We start from the raw sequence: 25,188 nt of genomic DNA, 5'->3' as shown, positions 1-25,188 counted from the left end.
GTAACTCATTGGCTGGAAGGCAGGTGGCAGCCTCTTCAATTGTAACAGAGGCAATACTTGAAAAGGAAGGATTTGCAAGACTAAAGAGAAAAGGCAGTGGGTGGGACAAACTAGTACCCCTTTGAGAAAGCCAACTCGGCTCAATGACTCAACTAACTGGTTAACAAATTTGTAAACCTTAAAATATAAGACCATAAGAAGTCGGCCATTTGGCCCATCAATATGGTGCACCATTCAATGCACTTATGACTGATCATTTATGATAATCCTCAACTCACTTTCCTGCCTTATCCCCATAAGCCTTGATTGCTTTACTGGTTAAAATTCTGTCTATCTCAGCCTTGAACACACTTAACGAACCAGCCTCTACAGTTCTCTACAGTAAAGATATCCACTAATACATCCAAAAAGGAATTCAGGGGAAATCTCTTTCCTTGGAAAATGGTGAGGATGTGAATGTAGCTGCCATGTGAAGTACTTAAGATGAATAGCTTCTAAGGGAAGCTAATTAACTGCACAGGGGAGAAAGGAGAAGACTGTGCGTTCTATGTGATTCTTATGATTTTAAACAGTGCCTTATCATGTCCCCCAAAGGTCTGAGCACTTCACAAAGTCAATTCGTTTTGGAGGACCACGATTGACGTTTAGGCAAATGCAACAGGAATGGCGTTGGAGGTGTCATCCTTAAGATGAGCCATTAAACTGAGAGGCCCACCTATTGGATATTAAACACCAAGATATTTATTAAAGAAAGATCAGAGAGTTCCTGGTTTACCAACATTTCTCGTTCAACTATTGCCCTCCTCCAAGAAATAGACTAACCGGTTGGTCATTTCACTGCTCCCGTTGGCCCAAAGTGTTGCATTTATGCATATAACTGTGACAGCACGTTAGGGAGTAATCAATTGGAATGAAGTGCTTTGAAATGTGGTGTATTGTACATTTGAGCAATATATCACAAACAGCAGCAATAAGATCAGTGTTTTTGATGATGTGGAGATGCCGGCGTTGGACTGGGGTGAGCACAGTAAGAAGTCTTACAACACCAGGTTAAAGTCCAACAGGTTTGTTTCAAACACGAGCTTTTGGAGCACTGAGGAAGGAGCAGTGAATGACCTGAGGAAGGAGCAGCGCTCCGAAAGCTAGTGTTTGAAACAAACCTGTTGGACTTTAACCTGGTGTTGTAAGACTTCTTACAGTGTTTTTGATAGCATTGATTGATTGACGTAGTTTGATCAGGACATTTATCGTTATTCTTTGCCTATTCTGGTAGAGTTTAAGCATTTTCCAATCAGGACCTTTTGATTTAATGCTTCATCCGTCTGCCAGTACAGCACTCCCCTACTCCACTGGATTGTCTGCTTACTTACACCCTCAAGTCCTGGTGTACAGCTCCAGCCAGTAGATTCCAGCCTCAAAACGGTTCCCAAAACAGTGAAGTAGGTTCCCAGTTGAACCAAAACACCAGGAAACCTACCTGTTTGAAAGGTTAGGTGCACCCCATCTGGCTTATCCAGAGGAAAAAATATACGTGCCATGTTGAAATTATAACTCAAATTCATTTGTTTCGCACAATGGTTTTACTTTAAACATTAGCAACAGGAAAGTCATTCAATTAATAGACCCCTTTTTAACTTTGTGTGAGTGAATGGGTGTTGAGTGAGTTAAAACGTGACACAGGTCACTAGTAAACCGATTAGCGATCAAATATTTCCCTTGTAATATCTGATTTGACTCTTTTTGGTCATTTTCAAAGTGGACTTTCCAAAGGAAATTATACTAAAACAGAAAAAGCATGCGTCACAGTGTGAGAAGAATGTCCTGGTTTATCTGTCTCCCATTTTTAGTTTTACCTGACTGAAGGAGATATCGGGAAGAACAGGGCGGAAACATCAGAGGGTCGCCTGGCAGAACTGAACAGTTACGTTCCTGTATCCTCGCACACCAGGAAGCTAACTGAAGACTTCCTGTATCAATTCCAGGTAAAGTGGGAACATGTCCAGGGGAGATTTTTTTTTACACCATTCATGGATTGATGTAGGTATGTTGAGAAATGGAGTCCTTTCCTCATGAGCCCCTCGTGATGTCCTCAATCTTGCCCAGTTCACAGCTTCCCATTGTTTCCAGTACATATGTACATGGTCATACTGGCACCCACCAAGGAAGATTCCATTAAAGTCTTTGGTTCACAATTTCCTTTTAACTTTTTGCCTTGGATTGAGAGTTTTAGTTCCTTCACCAATTTTCTTTTTTCTTGAGTTCATCGCCACAGTCAACAAGTGGTCCATCCCCCAATTGGTCCATCCACAATTTGCCACAGCCCACAAAGAGACCATAGACATCTCTTTGTCTCAGGGAGATGAGTGATTAGACAGTGGGCAGATCGGCAGCACCAAGGTTAGCACTATAGCTTCACAGTGTCAAGGTCCCAAGTTCGATACCCGGCTTGGGTCACCGTCTGTGCGGAGGCTGCACCTTCTCCCCGTGTCTGCGTGGGTTTCCCCCGGGTGCTCCGGTTTCCTCCCAATTTGATTCGGCTCCTATGGTTCGTGCTGCATGTGCTGAGAGCTTGCCCTGGCAATGGGTTTACAGATTTTGATTCACCGCAGGCCAACCCATATTTATTCTGTGAATGCCCTCTGATAGAGGAAGAGCTGTGTGGACTCCCCGAGTATAATCAACCTTGGGACGCCCTCAGGAAGCAGTAGCTGAGCGCCGAGTTGTGAAACTTTTACTGATGCTGATCCACCCCACTTGTAAAATGTTCCATATTCTCCGTAGGTGGTAGTGTTGACCAATTCCTCGCTGGAGGAGCAGCTGTGGATCGGGGATTTCTGTCACAGGAGGAACATCAAATTCATTGTGGCGGACACAAAAGGCTTGTTCGGGTAAGGGCTCCCTCCCTGTGTGCAACAGTGAACGGATGTCAGTGGAATCTGAGCACCTGTCATCTCCAGGCATTCGAACCATGAAGTCCATTTATTTTCTTGCACTTTTGCATCAGCTGTGGCTCAATGTGTAGTGCACCTGTGAATCAGAGGGTTCCAGGTTCAAGCCCCACCCCAGCACAAACGTCAAGGCTGAGGGTGCAGGTCTGAGGGTGTGCTGCATTGTCGAAGGTGCTGACCTTTTGGATGATGCATTGACATTCGGGCTCTATCTGTCTGATTGGGTAGATGTAAAGATCCCATGGTGATGTTTTGCAGAAGAGTAGGGGAGTTGTCCCTTGTGTGTCCCCTAGTTTTGGAACCTCCGACAAGAGGAAACATCTTTCTACCTCTACACTCTCGGTGCAAATTTCTGCTCAAGCTCATTGTTCAATCGTGAACATAAAATAATTTATTTTCTGCATTAATAAATATTCACTGTATTTAAGAGTGCCAACCTGGTGTGGTTTCATTAATGCAGCTAAAAATGGGTTAATCCCAAAATATTGTTACTGGGGAGTGTCCGGTCCAACACTTGTGAGGAACATATAGGGAGCAAGAGCAAGGTCGCTGGCCCTTTTGAGTCTGCGCCCCCATTCAGCAAGATCATAGCTCACCTGACTGTGGGGACCAAAATTTCACAGATGATGCAAAGCTAGGTGGGAACATCTGTCATGAGGAAGATGCCAAGCAGCGTCAAGAGGATTTAGACCGACTTAGTGAGTGGGCAAGAACCTGACAGACGGAATATTAATGTGGGAAAATGCTGGGGGAACTGACGTGCAGAGTATTTCTCAAATGGTAAGAGATTGGAAAGTATAGATGTGCAAAGTCTTTGTTCGGAAGTCACTGAAGGGCAACATCGTGCAGCAGGCTATCGGGAAGGCCAATGGTATGTTGGCCTTTATCGCAAGAGCACGTGAGTACAAGTCTTGCTTCAGTTGTATCGAAACTTGGGTAGACCGCACCTGGAGTACTATGTGCAGTTTTGGTACCCTTGCCTTAAGGAGGGTATTATTGCCATAGGGGGAGTGCAGTGAAGGTTCACCAGACTTGTTCTTGGGATGGCACGACTGTCTTCTGAAGAGAGATTGGCGAAACAGGGCCCAATGTTCAGTCAATTGAGACAGTGATTTTTCAAGTATGAGCAGTAAAGTCATTCCAGTTGGACATTTTTTGTACGTAAATGATGTAATATTTGGGTCGCCCTTCCCCAAAGAGCTGGCACTGACCAATGGGCTGAATCTCATCTTTTGAATTCAGACTGCCTTAAACTGTCAACCAGTTCAAAACAAAAACATGTGTGTTTCCGCTTTATTGAACAGCCAAGTGTTCTGTGACTTTGGGAAGAAGTTCATAGTGACCGACCCAAACAGCGAGGAGCTGCAGCATTCTACAGTGATGTCGATCACCAAGGTAACCTGCTTCCTCCACTGATATGCTCTTGTCTCTTTCTACCTCCCTGTGTTTTCCTGATCGTCACGGTGATGCCGCGAGTTGCCGTTTTCACTTTCTTTCCAGTGGGTGTTTGTGGCGAGCATTCTTTGCTCCAGAGAAAATTCAGAATTCTGATGGATACAAAATAAATCCACTGACTCGCTCCCTGCGAAACATTTTGTCTGCTTTTCCACCTGCTGCCTTCACCATTTTCCTCCCTGCTCCTGCTCCTGTGACCTGAGGTGACCCAATGCACCATTTCCAATCTTAAATTTAGAGTCATTGTCACGTGTAGCGAGGTGCAGTGAGAAGTATTGTTCCGCGTACGATCCAGGCAGATTGCTCCATGCGTGGAAAACAGAGGACATACCAATAAATGCACAATGGGCTGGATTCTCCCCAAATGGGGCCATGTCCCCACACCGGCGTAAAAATGCTGCCGTTTTACTCTGCAGATTCCTGGGTAAAGAGGAGCCGATTTACTGAGCTGTAGGGGGCTAGCAGGGACCCAGAGTGGTTGACAAGGTTTTGCTGCGGATATGGACCTCCGCACTTCCGGTTCCGAGTCCGCGCATGTGCACGGCGGCGGCCTCCAGCGGCCACGTCGAGCGCCATGGCGGACTCAGACCGCGGAGGCAGACATAGAAATTAGAGCCCCCCCCCGATCGGCCGCGCGCCCGAGGATCTGACCGCGCACAAGGACTCCCTGGCGTCCTATAAGCCCCCCCCCCCCCCCCCCGGTGCCTGATCCCCCTACCCCCCACCAGGACTGAGTCCGCAGCTGCCACGCGAAAGGCCCAACCAGCAATAGGTGGTTGGTTCCACGCCGTCGGGAACTCGGCCGGTCAGAAGCTGATGATCGCTGGGCTGGCCTCTGTCAATGGGCCCCAAGCCGCGTGGAGTACTCTGCGATCACGTCGATTCTCGGGTCCTGGATAATCGCCAGGCCCGGTTTTAGCGTGAAAGTTGATTCTCCGCCTCTGTGCTAAACGCGATTTCGGAGCGGAATCGGAGACATCCAATCGGGTCTGTGACTGCATCCTCGTCTGCACGCTGCTGTTGACATGTGGGAGGAGTAATAGATTCAGGAGCAATGGTTGGAAGTTTGAGCATAGCCCCGCCAAAGGCAACTTCCCATGTGTCTAACTAGTGGAAGTTGAAATTCTCCCAAGATTGGTGAGCAGTCTGACAGGACATCGTTGTGATCTTCTTTGTGATTCTGTTATCAGGATGGATGTTGTAGTGTTCACAAAGATCACATAAGCTAAGTTCATTGACAAAGCTAACATTTATTTACACTACTTAATTAAGCTCGACCACGTACTCCTATAGTAAACAATAATCTACAATCTACACTCAAGTAACACTAGTCTCTACACTCTATCTATGTCTGTACTCTGATCTCTCACTGCTCTGCAGATCTCCACCTCTCTCTCAGAAGTCTGAGTCAATGCTTTGTATAGTTCTGCATCTAGCTCCATCTAGTGGTTAATTATAATATGACATTAACCCTTTGTCCTCTGAACATGTCCTATAATGTCACAGTCGTGGATGGGTTGAGCCGAGTGGTGGAAAGACGGAGCTGGGTGGCGTCAGAGTAAATGTTGGCAGCTGTCTTCAGCGGTAACATGGCGAAGAGGAAGGGCCCAGGGGGTATCCATGGAGGCTAGAGGTGAGGGTGGATGAGAGACCATTGCTGTCGTTACAGGGAACAGTGCAATCAAGTGAGGATTGTCTGAGCTGGACAATAGAAGCAACACCACCATGCTTTTCAGCACACAGTATGGTGACACAAAAGTATAATACACCCAAGACAAAATTCGACAAGGATATGAGGTAGAAGGGAAACGATAGTTATAATGACAGATTTAAATGAGGGAGAAGGCTTAAGAGGAGCATAGAGATGGGTAATGGTCTGGCAGAATGGCCTGTCTTGGAGCCGTATATCCTATGTAAAGTCCAGGCCACAAATAGTGTTCAAGAGACTCCAGGTAAAGGTAACAGTAAAATAGCTGAAGTAGGTACAGCAGGAAGGACAAATAAAGTGTGACAAAGACCCCATCAGGGTAGGTGAGGGCCTTCCTCCTTTGTAGACAACAGCAACACCATCCTGGACCTCCGAAGAAGATTCACACTGGCCTCGAAACGTTAACTCCGTTTCTGTCGTTAGCGGTGCTGTCGGACCTGCGGAGTTTTTCCCGCACTTTTGTCTGTTTGTATTATTACCGGAGGGCACTTGTTCGATTCACTGAGGGTTGGCAGCCAGGAATCTCTTTGGTTTTCGCTGGTTTTGCCCATGGCCTCCTGATGCTCACACTGAGTGAGTCGGAGGACGCTTGAAAAGAAATTTAATGGATTTGCTGTGATCGTTTTTATTTTAGAAAAATCCCGGCCTGGTGACTTGTTTGGACGAGAGGACGCATGGATTTCAGACCGGAGATTACGTAACGTTCTCTGAGATTCAGGGCATGACTGAACTGAACAACTGCAAACCCATTGAAGTCCAGGTTAATGGTAAGCAGCTTAGAATGCAGATTCTATTGTGCTCTAGGAAACACTAGAGGGCGGTAAAGCCACACGATGAAATCTTACTGTGTCAGAAAGCAGCAGCGAAGGGAGGAGGAGGAGGGCTTTTCCTGTGTGGGGGGGGGGGGGGGGGGGGGAAGCTTTTTGTAATGTCAAGGCTTCACTTTTGAATGCTCCTTTGCCTCAGTTAATTACTGCCCTCGGTTTTCCTCTTTTTTTTTGTAAATAATTTTTATTGAAAAATTTTGAATTTACACAACAATAACGCCCCATAGTAAAATACCAAAAATAACAATAATATTAACAATCATAAACATTCACCCTACCCCCATGCACAACACAGCATTTTAACAACAACGCAAGTTAACACAATATAAAGTTACAGAATAGAAACTACAATAAGGAACACCCCCCCCCCCCCCCCCCGGGTTGCTGCTGCTATTGACCAAGATACCTATCTTTGCGCCAGGAAGTCCAGAAAAGGCTGCCATCGTTTATAGAACCCTTGTATTGATCCTCTCAGGGCAAATTTGACCCGTTCCTGTTTTATAAATCCCGCCATGTCACTGATCCAAGTCTCCACACTTGGGGGCCTTGCATCCTTCCACTGTAGCAGAATCCTTCGTCGGGCTACTAGGGACGCAAAGGCCAGGACACCGGCCTCTTTTGCCTCCTGCACTCCCGGCTCTACCGCAACTCCAAAAATCGCGAGTCCCCACCCTGGTTTGACCCTGGATCCGACCACCCTCGACACCGTCCCCGCCACCCCCTTCCAGAATCCTTCCAGTGCTGGGCATGCCCAGAACATATGGGCGTGGTTCGCAGGACTCCCCGAACATCTGGTGCACCTATCCTCACACCCAAAGAACCTACTCATCCTAGTCCCGGACATGTGGGCCCGGTGCAGCACCTTAAATTGGATGAGACTAAGCCTCGCACATGAGGAGGAAGAGTTGACTCGGTTTTCCTCTTGCTCATATTAACTTTTGCCTCCTTGTCTGCCGCAGTACAATAAGTCCCAGATGGGATTTCTTTCTGCTGCTGTGGTGGCGTCTTGCTACAAGGGGGCTTCATTGATTGGATGACCTCTTTTCTTGTGTCTTTCACGGTGGAAAATGAAAGAAGGCCATTCAGCCCATCATACGTGTGCTTGCTCTTTGAAAGAACAGTCTGCGGAGTTGAACTCGCCTGCTCCCTGCCCATAACCACGCTTTTCAAGTACTTATTTTGAATGTTAATATTGGATCTGCTTCCTCTGCCCTCTCAGGAAACGCTTTCTGAGATCATCATCGGCGTCATCTATTAAAAAGAAACTCTTCTCATCTTCCCAAACTCCCACCACGACTCGCGTTTGTTTACCAATTATCTTAATTCTGCAGCCCCCTAACAATGGAAACTCTTTTTAAAATTATTTTTTAAATCATCATGTCCTTTTTTATTCAAAGCAATGGGCTGAGTAGTCCGCAATCGAGGCAGCCCTGACATATTGAAAGGTTATAGTCACGGAATCTCAAGATGAACGTCGCTGTTTGACTCTGGGGTATGAGTAAAATCTCACGGGGAATCTTTTTTTTTAAATATTGCAATGTTTTAGTCACTTCACTTTTCAGTAACATTTCCTCAGTCCCCTGTTCCCATCCCCTTTTCCGTTGTAGTTATAGATTTTCTTTTTTGTGTCTCTTAAGATCCTTATTCCTTCTTGATCTGTGACACGAGCAACTTCGGCGATTACGAGAAAGGCGGGATTGCGACAGAGGTGAAAATGCCGCAGGAGTTGACTTTTGTAAGTTTGCACTGTGCCCAGCCCGTGTTACCAGATCTGACCCGTTTTCCATTGTTACTTCACAACCTCCGAGACATGAAGGGTGAGGTAGCAAAATACTTGTATTACTGGACTGGATCGGCAATTTAACAGGCCTGTGTTTTGAGCTGGTGTTTGAAGAACGCTACACAGAGATTAGGACAAGCTGGTGGGATAAACCAAGGTCCCTCTCTTCGCAGCTGATCATAGAAACCTAACAGTGCAGAAGGAGACCATTCGGCCCATCGAGTCTGCACTGACCCTCCAAAAGAGCACCCTACCTAGGTCCACTCCCCCATCCATTCCTGCACATCACTGGACATTTTATCATGGTCAATCCACCTAACCTACACATCTTTGGACTGTGGGAGGAAACGGGAGTACCCGGAGGAAACTCACGCAGACACGGAGAGAATATTCAAACTCCACACAGTCACCCACATAAGACTGGCATTGTGAGGCAGCAATGCCGCTGCCCTGATAATTCCAACTACTGGTTAAATGTTTAAAAATGGGGCAGCACGGTGGCGCAGTGGATTAGCACTGCAGCCTCACGGCGCCGAGATCCTAGGTTCTATCCCGGCTCTGCGTCACTCTCCGTGTGGAGTTTGCACATTCTCTCCTGGTTTGCGTGGGTTTTGCCCCCACAACCCAAAGATGTGCAGGCTAGGTGGATTGGCCACGCTAAATTGCCTCTTAATTGGTAAAATGAATTGGGTACTCTAAATTTATAAAGAAGAAGATTTAAAAATGGATTGTTTCTGTTTCCACCCCCCCCCCCGCAATCTCCACAAGTATTATACCGTGGTTGCTGAAAATACCATTATCAGAAGTTACTGTTGTAAGTATATTCGTGTTCATTCATGTTTCTTTGAGAGGCCTTTATTGAACCGATCTCAAGATGTCTGCCTCCAGATGCAGCCTCGTGGCAGAGTCACATTGGTTTTTTAAAACTCGTTTGTGGGAAGTGGGTGTCGCTGGATAGGCCAGCATTTATTACCCATCCCTCATGACTGTGCCAAGCCAGTTGTGCAGCATTGCATTTCCAAAACCCAAACAACCGTCCTGTGAATTTGTCAGCCATAAGCCGATGCTCTTTCTCCCCCTTCCAGGATATTTTCATGACAGGAACTTTAGGAATACAAGGAGGCCAGTCTGCACTCTGGCCCTACTCAACCATTCAGTTCAATCATTGCTGGTCTGTACCTCAATTCCATTTTTGCATCTTTGCTCCATATCCCTGGATGCTGGAGGGCCGAGGGTAACAAAAATATATCAATCTCCGAGCACCCGCACGAACTGCAAGAATGTGACTCGCCACCAGTTATTCAGGGGTAATTAAGAACGGGTAATAATATCCTGGTTTCCAGTAACACCCACTCCCGTGGAAAAATAGAAGTCTTCATATCGCCAACTGAGACCATAAGACATGGGAGCAGAAGTTGGCCATTCAGCCGATTACGTACTCCACCATTCAGTGAAATTATTTGATGATAATCCTCAACTCCACTGTCCCCATTATCCCTATAACCCTCAATTCCCTTACTGATTAGAAATCTGCCTATCTCAGCTTTGAATATACATAACAACCCAGTCTCTCCAACTCTCTGCGGTAAAGAATTCTATAAGATTCACCGAGAGAAGCAATTCCTCCACATCTCTGTATTAAAAGGCCGACTCTTTACTCTGAGATTAAGCCCTCTGGTCCTAGACTCTCCCACAAGGGGAAAGAATTTCTCAGCATCCACACTGTCAAGCCCCTTGAGAATCCCATATGTCTCAATAAGATGGCCTCTCATTCTTCTGAACTCCAATGAGTACAGGCTCAATATCTCCTCATGAGAAAATTCTCCCCCCCCCCACCACCATACCGGGATCAACCTAGTGAACATCTGTCTGAACATCCCAAGCTTTTAGAGGAGAGAATTCCAAATTTCTGGCAGCCGCTGTGTGAAACATTGTTTTCCGATTTGCTTCCTGAATGGAACCGCTCCAATTTCAGGATTGCATCCTCTTATTCTGGATATCCCGATGGAAGGAAACGGTTTCTCTGTATCTACACAATCATTGTGAACACCTCGTTTAAATCGCCCCTCAGTCTTCCGCACTCGAGGGAAAACAAACCCACAGTATGGAGCATCTTCTCATAATCTAACCCTTCGAACCCGAGTATGCCCTGAAAACCATTGCCTCCTATTGATGAGGCAGATTGAATTATGAGAGGCATTGATGTGGGGAATTGGTGAGACTTTGCAGTTCTTGATTTGACATGTGTTACAGCTGCTGTTGTGTAGTTCTCTGTGGTATTGTTGTGGGTCACATTTCAGTGTGTCCATTGCCAATGCCCCCTAATTGAAAGCACGGGGTTCTAGAGGAACTTCCAATCCTGGGTTCTTCACTTCCTCTTACCTTTTTGAGCACAGAAACCCTTTCCTGAGGCATTGAAGGAACCTACGTACCAGGTTTCAGACTTCGGGAAGATGAACAGACACAGAACTCTGCATATCGCGTTCCAGGCTCTCCATCAGTTTGTGAAGGAGTATGGTCGTCTCCCCAAACCCTGGGGAACGGTGAGTGTTCCCATTACCTATTACATAAGAATTAGGAGCAGGAGTAGGCCATCTGGCCTCTCGAGCCTGCTCCGCCATTCAATGAGACCATGGCGATCTTTTGTGGACTCAGCTCCACTTTCCGGTCAAACACCATAACCCTTAATCCCTTTATTCTTCAAAAAGCTATCTTCACCTGAAAAACATTTAATGAAGGAGCCTCAACTGCTTCACTGGGCAAGGAATTCCATAGATTCACAACCCTTTGGGTGAAGAAGTTGCTCCTGAAGATGTTGTCTTCAGATAGCAAACCTCCATTTAGTAGCATATAGTCCAGGCTGAGATGCATTGCAGTACTTAGCGAGTGCTGCAATGTTGGAGGTGCTATCATTTGGTTGAGGCATTAGACCAGATAGATGTAAAAAAAAAAGCCCACAACACTATTCTGAAGAGGATCAGGGAAGTTTTTGCCGAGTGTCATGACCAATATTCATCCTTCCATTAACGTCAGCAAAACAGATGATTAGGTCATTGTCACCTTATTATTTGTGGTCATGCACAAATTGATCGCTACATTTCTTGCATTATTGCAGTGACGCCATTTTTAAAAGGATCTCCTTGGCTGTGCAGTATTTTGCGATGTCCATCCTTTGGTTGGAAAAAAAGCTGTCTAAATGCAAGTCCTCAGGCGGCACAGTGGTGCAGTGGTTAGCCCTGCTGTCTCACAGCACCGAAGGCCCAGGTTCAATCCCGGCTCTGGGTCACTGCCTGTGTGGAGTTTGCACTTTCTCCCCGTGCCTGCATGGGTTTAACCCCCACAACCCAAAGATGTTCATTGTGGGTGGATTGGCCACACTAAATTGCCCCTTAATTTGGAACAAAAATGTTTCTAGTAAATGCAAGTCCTTTCTTGTGGCCAGAAGAACATTTCAAAATGTTGGTCCGTGGCTTAACAAAAGTTTTTCCTGTCCTCCTTTGAACTTCTCCACTTGAGTCAAACTAGCTACCAGATTTTTATTCCTGAAAGAGCGAAAGTTGTTGAGAAGAGGTTACATTTAAAATAGTCATTTAACTTTATTAGCTTTTCCCGCTTCTCTTGTAGGACGATGCAGAACGTTTAGTAGCAGCCGCAAACAAACTGAGCGAGGAGGAACCGCCAACCCTGAATGAAGAGCCCCTGCATGAGGGGCTAGTGAGAAAGCTGGCCAATGTTGCCATGGGCAACCTGAGTCCCATCAATGCGTTCATTGGCGGCATCACAGCACAGGAAGTGATGAAGGTAAAAGGGAAGTGAAGTTAAATATAGACACTTTGTGACACGTGAGAGCTTGATTGGGAACTGCAATGTAAATGGCTGAAAAGGCGCTTAGATCCCGTTAGTTTCTGGGGCGATCGCTACCATGTTATAACTAAAAACAGCAAGTGGAGTCTGGGTTGGGTTCTGATTGGGTGGGTGAGGGAGAGGGGAGAAATTATAGAAAATGATTTCATAACATAAGCGCTAAGAGACAACACCTGGACTCGGGGCGGCACCGTAGGACAATGGTTAGCACTGTTGCCTCACAACTCCAAGGTCCTGGGTTCAATTCCGGGCTCGGATGACTGTCTGTGTGGAGTTTGCACTTTCTCCCCCTGTGTGCGTGGGTTTCCTCCGGGTGCTCCGGTTTCCTCCCACAGTCCAAAGATGTGCAGGTTGGATTGGCCACGCTAGATTGCTCCTTAGTGTCCAAAAGGTTAGGTGGGGTTATGGGAATAGGGTGGAGGCATGGGCTTACGTAGGGCGCTCTTTCCAAGGGCCGGTGCAGACTCGATAGGCCAAATGGCCTCCTTCTGCACTGTTGATTCGATGACTATGGCCTCCCAGATTAAAGGCAGCCATAACCTCAGTTAATAATGTCTTCCTAGTGACAGGTGGTAATCTTTCATTCTTTCTATTGATCACTGCCCTTGGTGTTGTTTCAGGCCTGTAGTGGAAAGTTTGTGCCCCTCAACCAGTGGATGTACTTTGATGCACTTGAGTGTTTGCCCGAAGAAAATGAAGAATTCCTTTTCACTGAAGAAAGTTATCAACCTGTAAGTATCTACGGGGCTCCACACTACATGCCACTGGCTCAATCTATCTCTTTATGAAGACTGCCATCTACGTGAAGCCTTTTTGTGAATAAATACGTTACACAGTGATTGCCCCTTCAGGGGCAACACAGCAGAGTAAGGGTCACCTGACCTGGGTGTCCAATCGGGACTCAGTGGGTAATCACCCCAAGGGAAGGAGTTCTCCGGGGCAGAGCTATTTTAGAATTAGTTGCCAACATGCTGCTGCTTTTGTGGGTCATTGTAAATAAATCCCTTTCTCTTCACAAATTAAGAGCGCGATTCTCCGCACCCCACGCCGGGTGGGAGAATCGCGGGAGGGCCGGGCGAATCACACCACGCCACCCGACCGGTTCATGCTGGCGCCAACCACACCTGGCCGCTGCCGGCGTGAACAGCGCGCGACAGGTGAGTGTGGGGGGCGGAGGGAGGATCGAGCACCACGGGCGTGCTCATCAGATGTCTGGCCCGCGATCGGTGCCCACCGATCGTCGGGCCGGCGTCTGTAAACGATGCACTCTTTCCCCTCCTCCGCCCCGCTAAATCAAGCTGCCATGTCTTGCAGGGCAGCGGAGGGGAAGATGGCACCTGCGCATGGGTGGGTTGGAGCCGGCCAACCTGCGCATGCGCAGCTAACGTCACTTCGGCGCTGCTGGCCGCGTCATCCCCGGAGCGCCGCTTTGACGCAAGCGTCAAGGCCGGGTGCTCAGGATTCACGCGCCGCCGCTCCTAGCCTCCCCGGGGGGGGGGGGGGGGGGGGGGGGGGGGGGGGGGGGAATAGGGGTTGAACTCCTGCCTGTTCACTCTTTCCTCTTCTCTGTTCTGATACCATCTTTGCAATTCCTCTTCACACCTAAACTAGTACCCCCGATAGCACTTCTATAATTTTCAAATCAGATTTGTACCCAGTGCTCCCAAGTGCGGCCCAATCAAGGTTCTGTCCAAGTTCAACATACCGTCTCTGGATTTCAAATCAAACAGCCAAGGGACCAAGGCCAATGTTTGGTTTCGCTCTTTTTATGGTCTTATCGACCTGTGTTGCTACTTTGAGTAGTTTGTGTTTCTGAATCCCTGGGCTCCTCTACCCCATTTAAACTTTTACTTTCTGGGCAGCGCAGTGGAGCACTGCTGCCTCACAGCGCCGAGGTCCCAGGTTCAGATCCGGCCCTGGGGCATTGTCCATGAGGAGTTTGCACATTCTCCTTGTGTCTGTGTGGGTCTCGCCTCCACAACCCAAAGATGGTTAGGCCACATTTGAACGTTGGTTAGGCCACATTTTAAATACTGGGCGCAATTCTCCCATCGGGAGACTAAGTCCCAACGTCGGAGTGAAAACCGGAGTGTTTCACTCTGGCGTCGGAGGCCGCTCCCAGCTCCCTATTCTCCCACCGCCGGGAGGCTAGGAGCGGTGCCGCGTCATTTACACACGCCGGGCCTTGGCGCCGTGTAAATTACACGGCTGGCGCCGCGTAAATGACATCACCCGCGCATGCGCGGTTGCCGTCCTCCCCGCGGCCGCCCCGCAAGAAGATGGCAGATGGATCTTGCGGGGCAGCGGAAGAAAGGAGTTCCTCCTTCAGAGACGCCGGCCCGCCGATCAGTGGGCACCGATCGCGGGCCAGACCCCCTTTGAGCCCCCCCCCCAGTGCAAGAACCCCCACCCCTTCCCACAGGGCACCCCCCCCCAGCGTTCCCGCGCTGTTCCCAGCCGGCACTGACCAGGTGTGGACGGCGCTGGTGGGAACCTGTCGTGTTGGGCGGGCCGCCCGGCCCATCCGGGCCGGAGAATCGCCGCTCGCCCATTACAAATGGCGAGCAGCGATTCTCCCAGCGGCCAGCCGTGATTCTCGCCACGCCGGTTTGGGGGGTGTGGGAGAATCACGTGTGGGTGCCGGGGCGGCATGGCGGGACTCGCTCGGCGCCCCGACGATTCTCCCACCCGGCGTGGGGGGCGGGGGAGAATTCCACCCACTGTGTCCAATTCTGCTCACTGCACTACCAGAAGGGCGTGGAGACTTTGGAGAGAGTACAGAAAAGGATTACCAGGATGTTGCCTGGTATGGAAGGTATTAGCTATGAGGTGAGATTGAATAAACTGGGATTGTTCTCCCTGGAGAGACGGAGGCTGAGGGGCGACCTGGATAGAAGTTTATAAAATTATTAGGGGTATGGATAGAGTGAACAGTTGGAAGCTTTTTCCCAGGGCGGAAATTACAATTTAAAGGGAGCACACAAGTTCAAGGTGAGGAGGGAAGGTTCAGCGGAGATGTGCGGGGGAAGTTTTTAAAAAAATATTTTTATTCTCCTTTTTCACATTTTCTCCCAAATTTACACCCACCAAAAATAAACAATAATCAACAACAAATATGTCAATTCCCATAACAATAACAACGATCCCATCCTCCCACAAACCCCCAAACATTAGCCCGCATGTTTACATAAACAAATGACAAAAAGGAATCAGGAATCTCCCATAGTCACCCTACGTTATTCATTCTGCACTTTCAAGAACTGGATAACATCAACATTAGTTGGGGTGGGTGGGTGGGAGAGTTGGGGGGAGGGGGGAGCGGTTTGTGTTGATGGTGACCATGAGTGATTCCTGATTCCTTTTTGTCAGTTGTTTATGTGACCATGCGGGCAAATGTTTGGGGTTTGGTGGGAGGATGGGATCGTTGTTATCGATATGGGGATTGACATATTTGTTACTGATTATTGTTTATTGTTGGGTGTAAATTTGGGAGAAAATGTGAAAAAGGAGGAGAATAAAAGAAATATTTTTTTTTTAAAAAGCTCCGACTGTTCCTAACCTGTTGTTTCTGGTTCTGCACAGAGAGGCTGTCGTTACGATGGGCAGATCGCGATATTTGGAGCTGACTTTCAGGAGAAGCTGAAAACACAGAAATACTTCCTGGTAAGTGGAGGACAAGGCCTGAGATTTAGTTTGCTTTGTAGCCTTATAATCTCATGAAACATTGGTGCTCAATCGCTTGGGCGAATTCCACGGCACCTTAAATGAATCCCCTTGCCCATTCAACTTGGCAGCGTGAGAGCATGGGACATTCTAGACCCATGGTCAAACTCCGATCAAAGCTTCTGTGGATCCACAGTCAATTCCTCTACCACCCCCCTCCCAGTGCTCCCTGTTTGCCCCACCAGCGGGCCCTTATTCCTTCACATACCCAATGTGACGATCAATATTGAATTAACAGCGCTCCGAGGGCTAGACTTTGTCGACCCAGCGGTCAACGGAGCAGCTGATGCAAGTTATCCAGGAGGGCTTCGCCAAGCAGAAGTAGGACTGCTTGGACCTGATTAAAGAGGCAATTTCGCGGCCGGAACTTAGATTGGATTCCCAAGATCGGGCGATCCAGAAAGTAGAGAAAGCGCTGGCTGTGCAGGAGAAACTTCAAACTGCGGTGGAGTTGGAGGTGGGGATGCTGCGAGACCAGCAGAAAAGGCTCCTGGAGAAGGTGGAGTACCTAGAGAATACGTCCCACCGGCAGAACCTGAGAATCGTCAGTCCCCCGGAGTGGTCTGAAGGAGCAGACGCTGGGGCATACATATCGGGCATGTTCGAGAAGCTGCGGTGGGATGCGGAATTCCCCCGACCCTAGGAGGTGGACAGGGCTCACAGAGCGCTGACGAGGAAGCCGCGAATGGGAGACCCCGCAAGGGCAATGGCGGTGAGATGCCACAGGTATCTGGATAAGGAGCGTGTTTTAAAGTAGGCCAAGCAGACACAAGTGGGACAACAGTATCCTGCGGATCTATCAAGATCTGAGTGCGGAGGTGGCCAGGAAAAGAGCGGGGTTTAACCAGATCAGGTCGACCCTTTTCAAGAAAAAGGTGAAGTTTGGGCTGTTGTATCCGGCCTGCCTCATACAAGGAGCAACATTTCTATTTCGAGTCGCCTGAGGAAGCGCTGGACTTCGCGAAAAGGAAAGGACTGGTGTCGGACTGAGAACTTTGAACTTTGAATTTTGCTGTAACGTTTATGTCTTTTTTTAAAAAGTGTCTTGTTTGTTGTTTTTTCGGACGTAATTTGTAATGCCTGCTGTGTGGATCTAGGGCCAGCTACAGAGTTGAGTGAGGTAAAGTTTGTATTTGCACTGTTGGGGGATGGAGGTGTGTTTGTTCAGATGCTTGATCTTCTTTTGTGTTCAACTTGGGTTTTTTTTTCTCTATCGGGCAATTGTGTTGGGATTGTTTTTCATTTGAATATGTACGTATGAGCTTGGGGGGGGGGGAACAATAGGTGGGAGAATGTGTGGCGCCAGGGGTGAGGGCCACCAAGATAGCTGGGCGGGCTAGCTTACATAAGCGTAGTGGGGGGGTGAGCAGATGTTAGGCTTATCAAAGGGGTTGATTTATTTTGTGCTGTTACTAGGGAGGGGAGGGGGGAAATGTTCTTCTGACAAGGGAGAGACTTTTGCTGAGGGACAGAGAGGAGGTCGGGGGCGGAGGCTGCCTGGGGGCCGGCCGGTGGAGGGGTGGGGCGCAGGCTGGCGGCTGGCCCAAGGGAGGGGATGGCTGATTGACAAAGGAGGGGGGGGGGGCGATGAGCCCCCCAACTAGACTGATCACCTGGAATGTAAGAGGGCTCAATGGGCCGGTTAAGAGGGCACGCGTGCCAGCAATGGCTGAGGAGCTAAAAGGGTTCATGGAGCAGATGGGGGGAGGGGCGGGGGGGGGGGGGTGCATGGTGCCATGGAGATTTGGGCAGCCAAGGGTAAAGGGGTTCTCTTTCTACTCACACATGCATAAAGTGTACTCCCGGATTGATTTATTTATTCTGAGCAGGGCTCTACTGACGGTGGGGGTGGTGGATACGGGGTACTCGGCGATCATAATCTCAGACCATGCCCCACACTGGGTTGACCGACAGGTCAGTAAAGACAGTAACCAGCGCCCACACTGGGGGTTAGACGTGGGGCTTTTAGCAGACAAGGAGGTGTGCGGGCGGTTGAGGGAATGTATTCAGAATTCCCTGGAGGTCAATGACACAGGGGGAATTCCGGCAGCGATGGTCTGGGAGGCATTGAAGGCGGTGGTTAGAGTGGAGCTGATCTCGATACGGGCCCACAAGGAGAAGGTAGACAGGACAGAGGCTAAGCGACTGGTAAAGGAGATACTACAGGTCGACAGGAAGTATGCGCAGACTCCAGAGGCAGGGCTTCTAAGGGAACGGCGGAGGTTACAGGCGGAGTTCGGTTAGTTCACCAACAGGAAGGGCGATAGAGCAGCTGAGAAAGGCGAGTGGGGCGAATTCTTGCACAGCAGCTTAGAAAGAGGGAGGCAGCCAGGGAGATAGGGAAAGTAAAGGATGGAGATGAGAACCTGCTTGGAGACTCAGCAGGTGTGAATAAGGCGTTTTAGGAGTTTTCTAGTAGGCTGTATGGGTCGGAACCCCCCTGGGCCAGAGGGGATGAGCCACTTCCTAGGGGGGCTGAATTTCCCAAAGGTGGACGGGGAGCTGGTAGAAGGGCTGGGGGCCCCGATCGAGATCGAAAAGATAGCGGAGGGGCTGAAGGCCATGCAGGATGGTAAAGCCCCAGGGCCGGATCGGTACGTAGCGGAGTTCTATAAAAGGTTCTCTGGGATATTGGGGGCGCTGTTGAGGCAAGGGAGAGAGGGGTGCTTCCCCCGACGATGTCACAGGCCACGATCTCGCTGATCCTGAAGCGGGACAAGGATCCGGAGCTGTGTGGTCCTCCAGGACGATATCCCTATTGAATGTGAACGCCAAACAGCCGGCCAAAATTTTGTCGGATTGAAGACTGTGTTGTGGACGTGATTGGGGAGGACCAGCTGGGGTTCGTTAAGGGAAGGCAGTTGGTGTCCAATGTAAGAAGGTTGCTAAATGTGATCATGATGCCCCCAGAAGGTAGGGAGGTGGAGGTAGTGGTCGCAATGAATGCAGAGAAGGCTTTTGGTCGAGTTGAATGGGAATATCTGTGGGAGGTACTGGGACGGTTTGGATTTGGGAGGGGCTTTATTGACTGGGTCAGGTTGCTGTATCAGGCTCCTGTGGTGAGCGTATGGACGAATAGGACGACATCGGACTATTTTAGGCTACATCGGGGGACGAGACAGGGATGCCCCCTCTCCCCACTGTTGTTCGCACTGGCCATAGAGCCGCTGGCAATTGCGCTGAGAGCCTCAAGGGGCTGGAAGGGGTTGGTCCGGGGGGGGGGAGTGGAGCACAGAGTCGCGCTTTACACAGACGACCTGCTCCTGTATGTATCGGACCCAGCAGAGGGGATGGAAGAAATCATGAGGATTCTGGGGTATTTGGCCGGTTCTTGGGGGCATTGATAACGGCGCCTCTGCCGTTCCCGCTGGCACGGTACTCCACCAGCCCCGTGGTGGTGGCAGCCCTGAGAGTCTGGGGGCAATGGAGGAGACATGTGGGAGCAGAGGGATCATCGGTCTGGTCCCCAATCTGTAATAATCATCGGTTTGCCCCGGGAAGGATGGACGGGGGTTGTTTCGGAGATGGCAGAGGGCAGGAATTAAGAGGATGGGGGATATCTTTATAGAGGGGAGCTTTCCTAGCTTGAGGGAGCTGGAGGAGAAATTGGGATTGGCGACAGGAAACAAATTCAGGTACCTGCAGGTGCGGGACTTCCTACGTAGAAAGGTCTCAACCTTCCCGCTGCTACCACCAAGGGGGATACAGGACAGGGTAGTTTCCAGAGTGTGGGTGGGAGAAGGGAAGGTCTCCGACATCTATAAGGAGCTCATGGGGTCAGAGGACACGCAGACTGAGGAGCTGAAGCGCTAGTGGGAAGAGGAGATAGGAGGAGAGATAGAGAATGGTCTCTGGGCGGATGGGTTGAGTAGAGTCAACGTGTCCACAACATGTGCCAGGCTCAGCCTGATACAGTTTAACGTTGTTTACTGGGCTCACATGACAGTGGCCCAGATGAGCAGGTTCTTTGGGTAGAAGACAGGTGTGCGGGTGCGGGGGCCAGCGAACCATGTTCCCATGTTCTGGACATGCCCAAAGCTGAGGGGATTCTGGCAGGGGTTTGCAGACATCATGTCCACGGTGTTAAAAACAAGAGTGGCACCGAGTCTGGAGGTGGCGATTTTCGGGGTGTCGGAAGATCCGGGAATCCAGGACAAGAAAGAGGCAGACGTTCTGGCCTTTGCTTCCCTGGTAGCCCGGAGACGGATACTATTAGCTTGGAGGGACTCAAAGCCCCCGAAGTCGGAGACCTGGCTATCGGACATGGCTAGCTTTCTCTGTTTGGAGAAAATCAAGTTCGCCGTGAGAGGGTCACTGTTAGGTTTCCCCGGAGGTAGCAACCGTTTGTCAACTTCTTCGCGAAAAATTAATCGTCAACATAAGAGGGGGAGGAGGGGTTAGTTTAGCTTAGATTAGGGGGCTAATAAAGGTGGGACCTGTAAGGGAGGAAGCAGGCTTTTTGCACTCTGTTTATAGTCTCATGTACATCGTTTATTTTGTCATTGTTGTAAAACCAAAAATACCTCAATAAAATGTTTATTAAAAAAGAGGGTAGAATGTTTTCCCCCTCATTGTTCGACTGCATCAGCTTGTCCTCCTGGTTACAGGCCAGTGTGCCTTTAAGAAGAGGGTACATGCAAAATACAGTAAGAAGTCTTACAACACCACCAGAGGTGGCATGTGGCGCAGTGGTTAGCACTGGGACTGCGGCGCTGAGGACCCGGGTTCGAATCCCGGCTCTGGGTCACTGTCCGTGTGGAGTTTGCACATTCTCCCCGTGTCTGTGTGGGTTTCACCCCCACACGTGTGGAGTTTGCACATTCTCCCCGTGTCTGCGTGGGTTTCACCCCCACACGTGTGGAGTTTGCACATTCTCCCCGTGTCTGCGTGGGTTTCACCCCCACAACCCAAAAGATGCACTGGTTGGGTGGATTGGCCACGCTAAATTGCCCCTTAATTGGAAAAGAGAAATAATTGGTTACTCTAAATTTATTTTAAGAAAGAAGTCTTGCAACGCCAGGCTAAAGTCCAACAGGTTTGTTTCAAACACTAGCTTTCGGAGCGTAGCTCTTTCCTCAGGTGAGGAAGGAGCAGTGCTCCAAAAGATAGTGATTCTAAACAAACCTGTTGGACTTTAACCTGGTGTTGTAAGACTTCTTACTGTGCCCACCCCAGTCCACCGCCGGCATCTCCACATCAAAGTTAAATACAATACTGGTTGACAGACCGGTTGCTGCTTGTCCAGGCCACCTGACCCTTCCTCATGGGGTCACCAGGTGACTGCAGCTGTGTTTCTGAAATGTGATATTTACAATTTGAAACCTTCCCCTTTAGCTCAACCCATTGTAGAATGTTGTTGGTTTCTCAAATCACCGACATCATGGACTTCCAACAAAGGACTTCCTCAGGTCAACAGCTATGTACATTACTTGTGCCCTGCCTGAGATCCCGGGGACCTCTCCCACCACATCAGCTTGTATGTAGCTATGTCATCGCGTTCTGACCTGACCACTCGGTCTACAGGTAGTATTGGTGCTTCCACGAGAAACATCTGGGACCCAACTCTGATGTAATTAATGGCTCACCGAGAAAGTTTAGCCAACACCACCTTCCCCTCTTCCACCCCCTCACTTCCCCCACCACTCCCTCATTTCCCAACTCCAACCTAGTCTGAGATGATGCTGTCCTAAAAGCCTCTCCTAGAATGAATTCTATGCCCCTGTGTATTGTTTCCGCCTCCCTATGCTGTTGTCTCCTCTCCTCCCAACCGCCTCACCTGATTCATGCATTTCCCTCTTTCCCACCGCAGGCCCCACACCCCGTTCTCACTTGGGTGTCCAACAAGGGCGGGCCCATTTTCTGCCCCTCTGTCTTCAGGCTTCAATCTCCTCTCACTTGCCTTTCCCTCTGTGGGTAACATGCTGCCTGTTCTGGGAGAGTCACTTCACCCTTGCTCTGCTCCTAGGTAGGTGCCGGTGCCATTGGGTGTGAGCTGCTGAAGAATTTTGCCATGATTGGCCTGGGAGCAGGAGAAGGCGGGGGCATTACCGTCACTGACATGGACAGCATCGAAAGGTCTAACCTCAACCGGCAGTTCCTCTTCAGACCCGGCGATGTCACGGTGAGTTGAAATGAGTTGCTTTGTTGTCAATTCAGTGCAGAGCTTAAAAGGAGGGGGTTGGCCGTGAGCCTGGTGTGGGCCGAGCAGGGAAGCTACTTGACGCTAAAGAAGCTCAACATCATTCAGAACTAAGCAGTCACTTTATTGGAATCCTATCCATCACCTTAAACATTCACTTTGTCCACTATCCGTGCACAGTGGCCACGGTGTGTACCATCTACATAATGGGCTGCAGAAACCCGCCAAGACTCCAGCGACAGCATCTTTTAGAAGACAAGGGCAACTAGTTCTTCGAAACAACACAACGTCCAAGTTTCAACCCTCCCCCAGCAAGTCGCCCACCCCTCCCCCAGCAAGTCGCTCACCCCTCCCCCAGCAAGTCGCTCTCCCCTCCCCAGCAAGTCGCCCACCCCTCCCCCAGCAAGTCGCTCTCCCCCTCCCCCAGCAAGTCGCTCTCCCCTCCCCCAGCAAGTCGCCCACCCCTCCCCCAGCAAGTCGCCCACCCCTCCCCCAGCAAGTCGCTCTCCCCACCCCAGCAAGTCCGCCATCCCCTCCCCCAGCAAGTCGCCCAACCCTCCCCCAGCAAGTCGCGCCCCCCTCCCCCAGCAAGTCGCCACCCCTCCCCTCAGCAAGTCGCCCACCCCTCCCCCAGCAAGTCGCTCTCCCCTCCCCCAGCAAGTCGCTCTCCCCTCCCCCAGCAAGTCGCTCTCCCCTCCCCCAGCAAGTCGCCCACCCCTCCCCAGCAAGTCGCCCACCCCTCCCCCAGCAAGTCGCTCTCCCCTCCCCCAGCAAGTCGCTCACCCCTCCCCAGCAAGTCGCCCACCCCTCCCCCAGCAAGTCGCTCTCCCCTCCCCCAGCAAGTCGCTCTCCCCTCCCCCAGCAAGTCGCCCACCCCTCCCCCAGCAAGTCGCCCTCCCCTCCCCCAGCAAGTCGCCCACCCCTCCCCCAGCAAGTCACCCCCCCCCTCCCCCAGCAAGTCGCCCACCCCTCCCCCAGCAAGTCGCCCACCCCTCCCCCAGCAAGTCGCCCACCCCTCCCCCCAAGTCGCTCTCCCCTACCCCAGCAAGTCGCCCACCCCTCCCCAGCAAGTCGCTCTCCCCACCCCAGCAAGTCGCTCTCCTCCCCCCCCCCCCAGCAGTCGCCCACCCCTCCCCCAGCAAGTCGCTCTCCCCTCCCCCAGCAAGTCGCTCTCCCCTCCCCCAGCAAGTCGCCCACCCCTCCCCAGCAAGTCGCCCACCCCTCCCCCAGCAAGTCGCTCTCCCCTCCCCCAGCAAGTCGCTCTCCCCCCCCCAGCAAGTCGCCCACCCCTCCCCCAGCAAGTCGCTCTCCCCCTCCCAGCAAGTCGCCCACCCCTCCCCCAGCAAGTCGCTCTCCCCCTCCCCCAGCAAGTCGCCCACCCCTCCCCCAGCAAGTCGCTATCCCCTCCCCCAGCAAGTCGCTCACCCCTCCCCCAGCAAGTCGCTCTCCCCCCCTCCCCAGCAAGTCCCTCTCCCCTTCCCCAGCAAGTCGCCCACCCCTCCCCCAGCAAGTCACCCACCCCCTCCCCCTCAGTCGCTCACACCCCCTCCCCCAGCAAGTCGCTCTCCCCCTCCCCCGTCGCTCTCCCCCTCCCCCGGCATCGCTCTCCCTCCCCCAGTAAGTCGCTCACACCCCCCCCCAGCAAGTCGCTCTCCCCCCCCTCCCCCAGCAAGTCGCTCTCCCCCTCCCCCAGCAAGTCGCCCACCCCTCACCCAGCAAGTCGCTCTCAACTCTCCCAGCAAGTCGCCCACCCCTCCCCAGCAAGTCGCTCTCCCCTCCCCAGCAAGTCGCCCACCCCTCCCCCAGCAAGTCGCCCACCCCTCCCCCCCAAGTCGCTCTCCCCTCCCCCAGCAAGTCGCTCTCCCCTCCCCCAGCAAGTCGCTCACCCCTCCCCCAGCAAGTCGCTCTCCCCCCCCCCAGCAAGTCGCTCCCCCCCCCCCCAGCAAGTCCCCCCCCCTCCCCCAGCAAGTCGCCCACCCCTCCCCCAGCAAGTCGCCCACCCCTCCCCCAGCAAGTCGCTCTCCCCCCCCCCCACAAGTCGCTCTCCCCTCCCCCAGCAAGTCCCTCTCCCCTCCCCCAGCAAGTCCCTCTCCCCTCCCCCAGCAAGTCCCTCTCCCCTCCCCCAGCAAGTCGCCCACCCCTCCCCCAGCAAGTCGCTCTCCCCCTCCCCCAGCAAGTCGCTTACCCCTCCCCCAGCAAGTCGCCCACCCGTCCCCCAGCAAGTCGCTCTCCCCTCCCCCAACAAGTCGCTCACCCGTCCCCCGCAAGTCGCTCTCCCCCCCTCCCCCACAAGTCGCTCACCCCCTCCCCCAGAAATCCTCTCCCCTCCCCCAGCAAGTCGCTCTCACCTCGCCCAGCAAGTCGCTCACCCCTCCCCCAGCAAGTCGCTCTCCCCTCCCCCAGCAAGTCGCCCACCCCTCCCCCATCAAGTCGCCCACCCCTCCCCCATCAAGTCGCCCACCCCTCCCCCAGCAAGTCGCCCACCCCTCCCCCAGCAAGTCGCTCTCCCCACCCCAGCAAGTCGCTCACCCCTCCCCCAGCAAGTCGCCCACCCCTCCCCCAGCAAGTCGCCCACCCCTCCCCTAGCAAGTCGCCCACCCTCCCCCAGCAAGTCGCTCACCCCTCTCCCAGCAAGTCGCTCTCCCCTCCCCCAGCAAGTCGCCCACCCCTCCCCCAGCAAGTCGCTCACCCCTCCCCCAGCAAGTCGCCCACCCCTCCCCCAGCAAGTCGCTCTCCCCTCCCCC

The 25,188-nt window shown here is 51.4% G+C and overlaps 1 protein-coding gene across 1 annotated transcript in view; it reads left to right on the top strand.

Annotated features, from left to right (window-relative positions):
• LOC119973637 (ubiquitin-like modifier-activating enzyme 1 Y) overlaps nucleotides 1–25,188 on the top strand; it is a 354,147-nt gene that overhangs the window by 27,275 nt on the left and 301,684 nt on the right. The window contains exons 4-13 of the mRNA XM_038812018.1: nucleotides 1,848–1,982; nucleotides 2,782–2,888; nucleotides 4,253–4,343; nucleotides 6,746–6,878; nucleotides 8,576–8,673; nucleotides 11,115–11,261; nucleotides 12,343–12,519; nucleotides 13,203–13,313; nucleotides 16,165–16,245; nucleotides 22,271–22,426. Of these exons, the coding sequence (XP_038667946.1) occupies nucleotides 1,848–1,982; nucleotides 2,782–2,888; nucleotides 4,253–4,343; nucleotides 6,746–6,878; nucleotides 8,576–8,673; nucleotides 11,115–11,261; nucleotides 12,343–12,519; nucleotides 13,203–13,313; nucleotides 16,165–16,245; nucleotides 22,271–22,426 (1,236 nt within the window). The remainder of the gene's footprint in view (nucleotides 1–1,847; nucleotides 1,983–2,781; nucleotides 2,889–4,252; nucleotides 4,344–6,745; nucleotides 6,879–8,575; nucleotides 8,674–11,114; nucleotides 11,262–12,342; nucleotides 12,520–13,202; nucleotides 13,314–16,164; nucleotides 16,246–22,270; nucleotides 22,427–25,188) is intronic.

The sequence above is a fragment of the Scyliorhinus canicula genome, chromosome 11 (assembly GCF_902713615.1).
Source record: "Scyliorhinus canicula chromosome 11, sScyCan1.1, whole genome shotgun sequence".
Taxonomy (NCBI): domain Eukaryota; kingdom Metazoa; phylum Chordata; class Chondrichthyes; order Carcharhiniformes; family Scyliorhinidae; genus Scyliorhinus; species Scyliorhinus canicula.
Note: the sequence above shows the minus strand (reverse complement) of the source record. Positions and strands in the feature narration are given on the sequence as shown.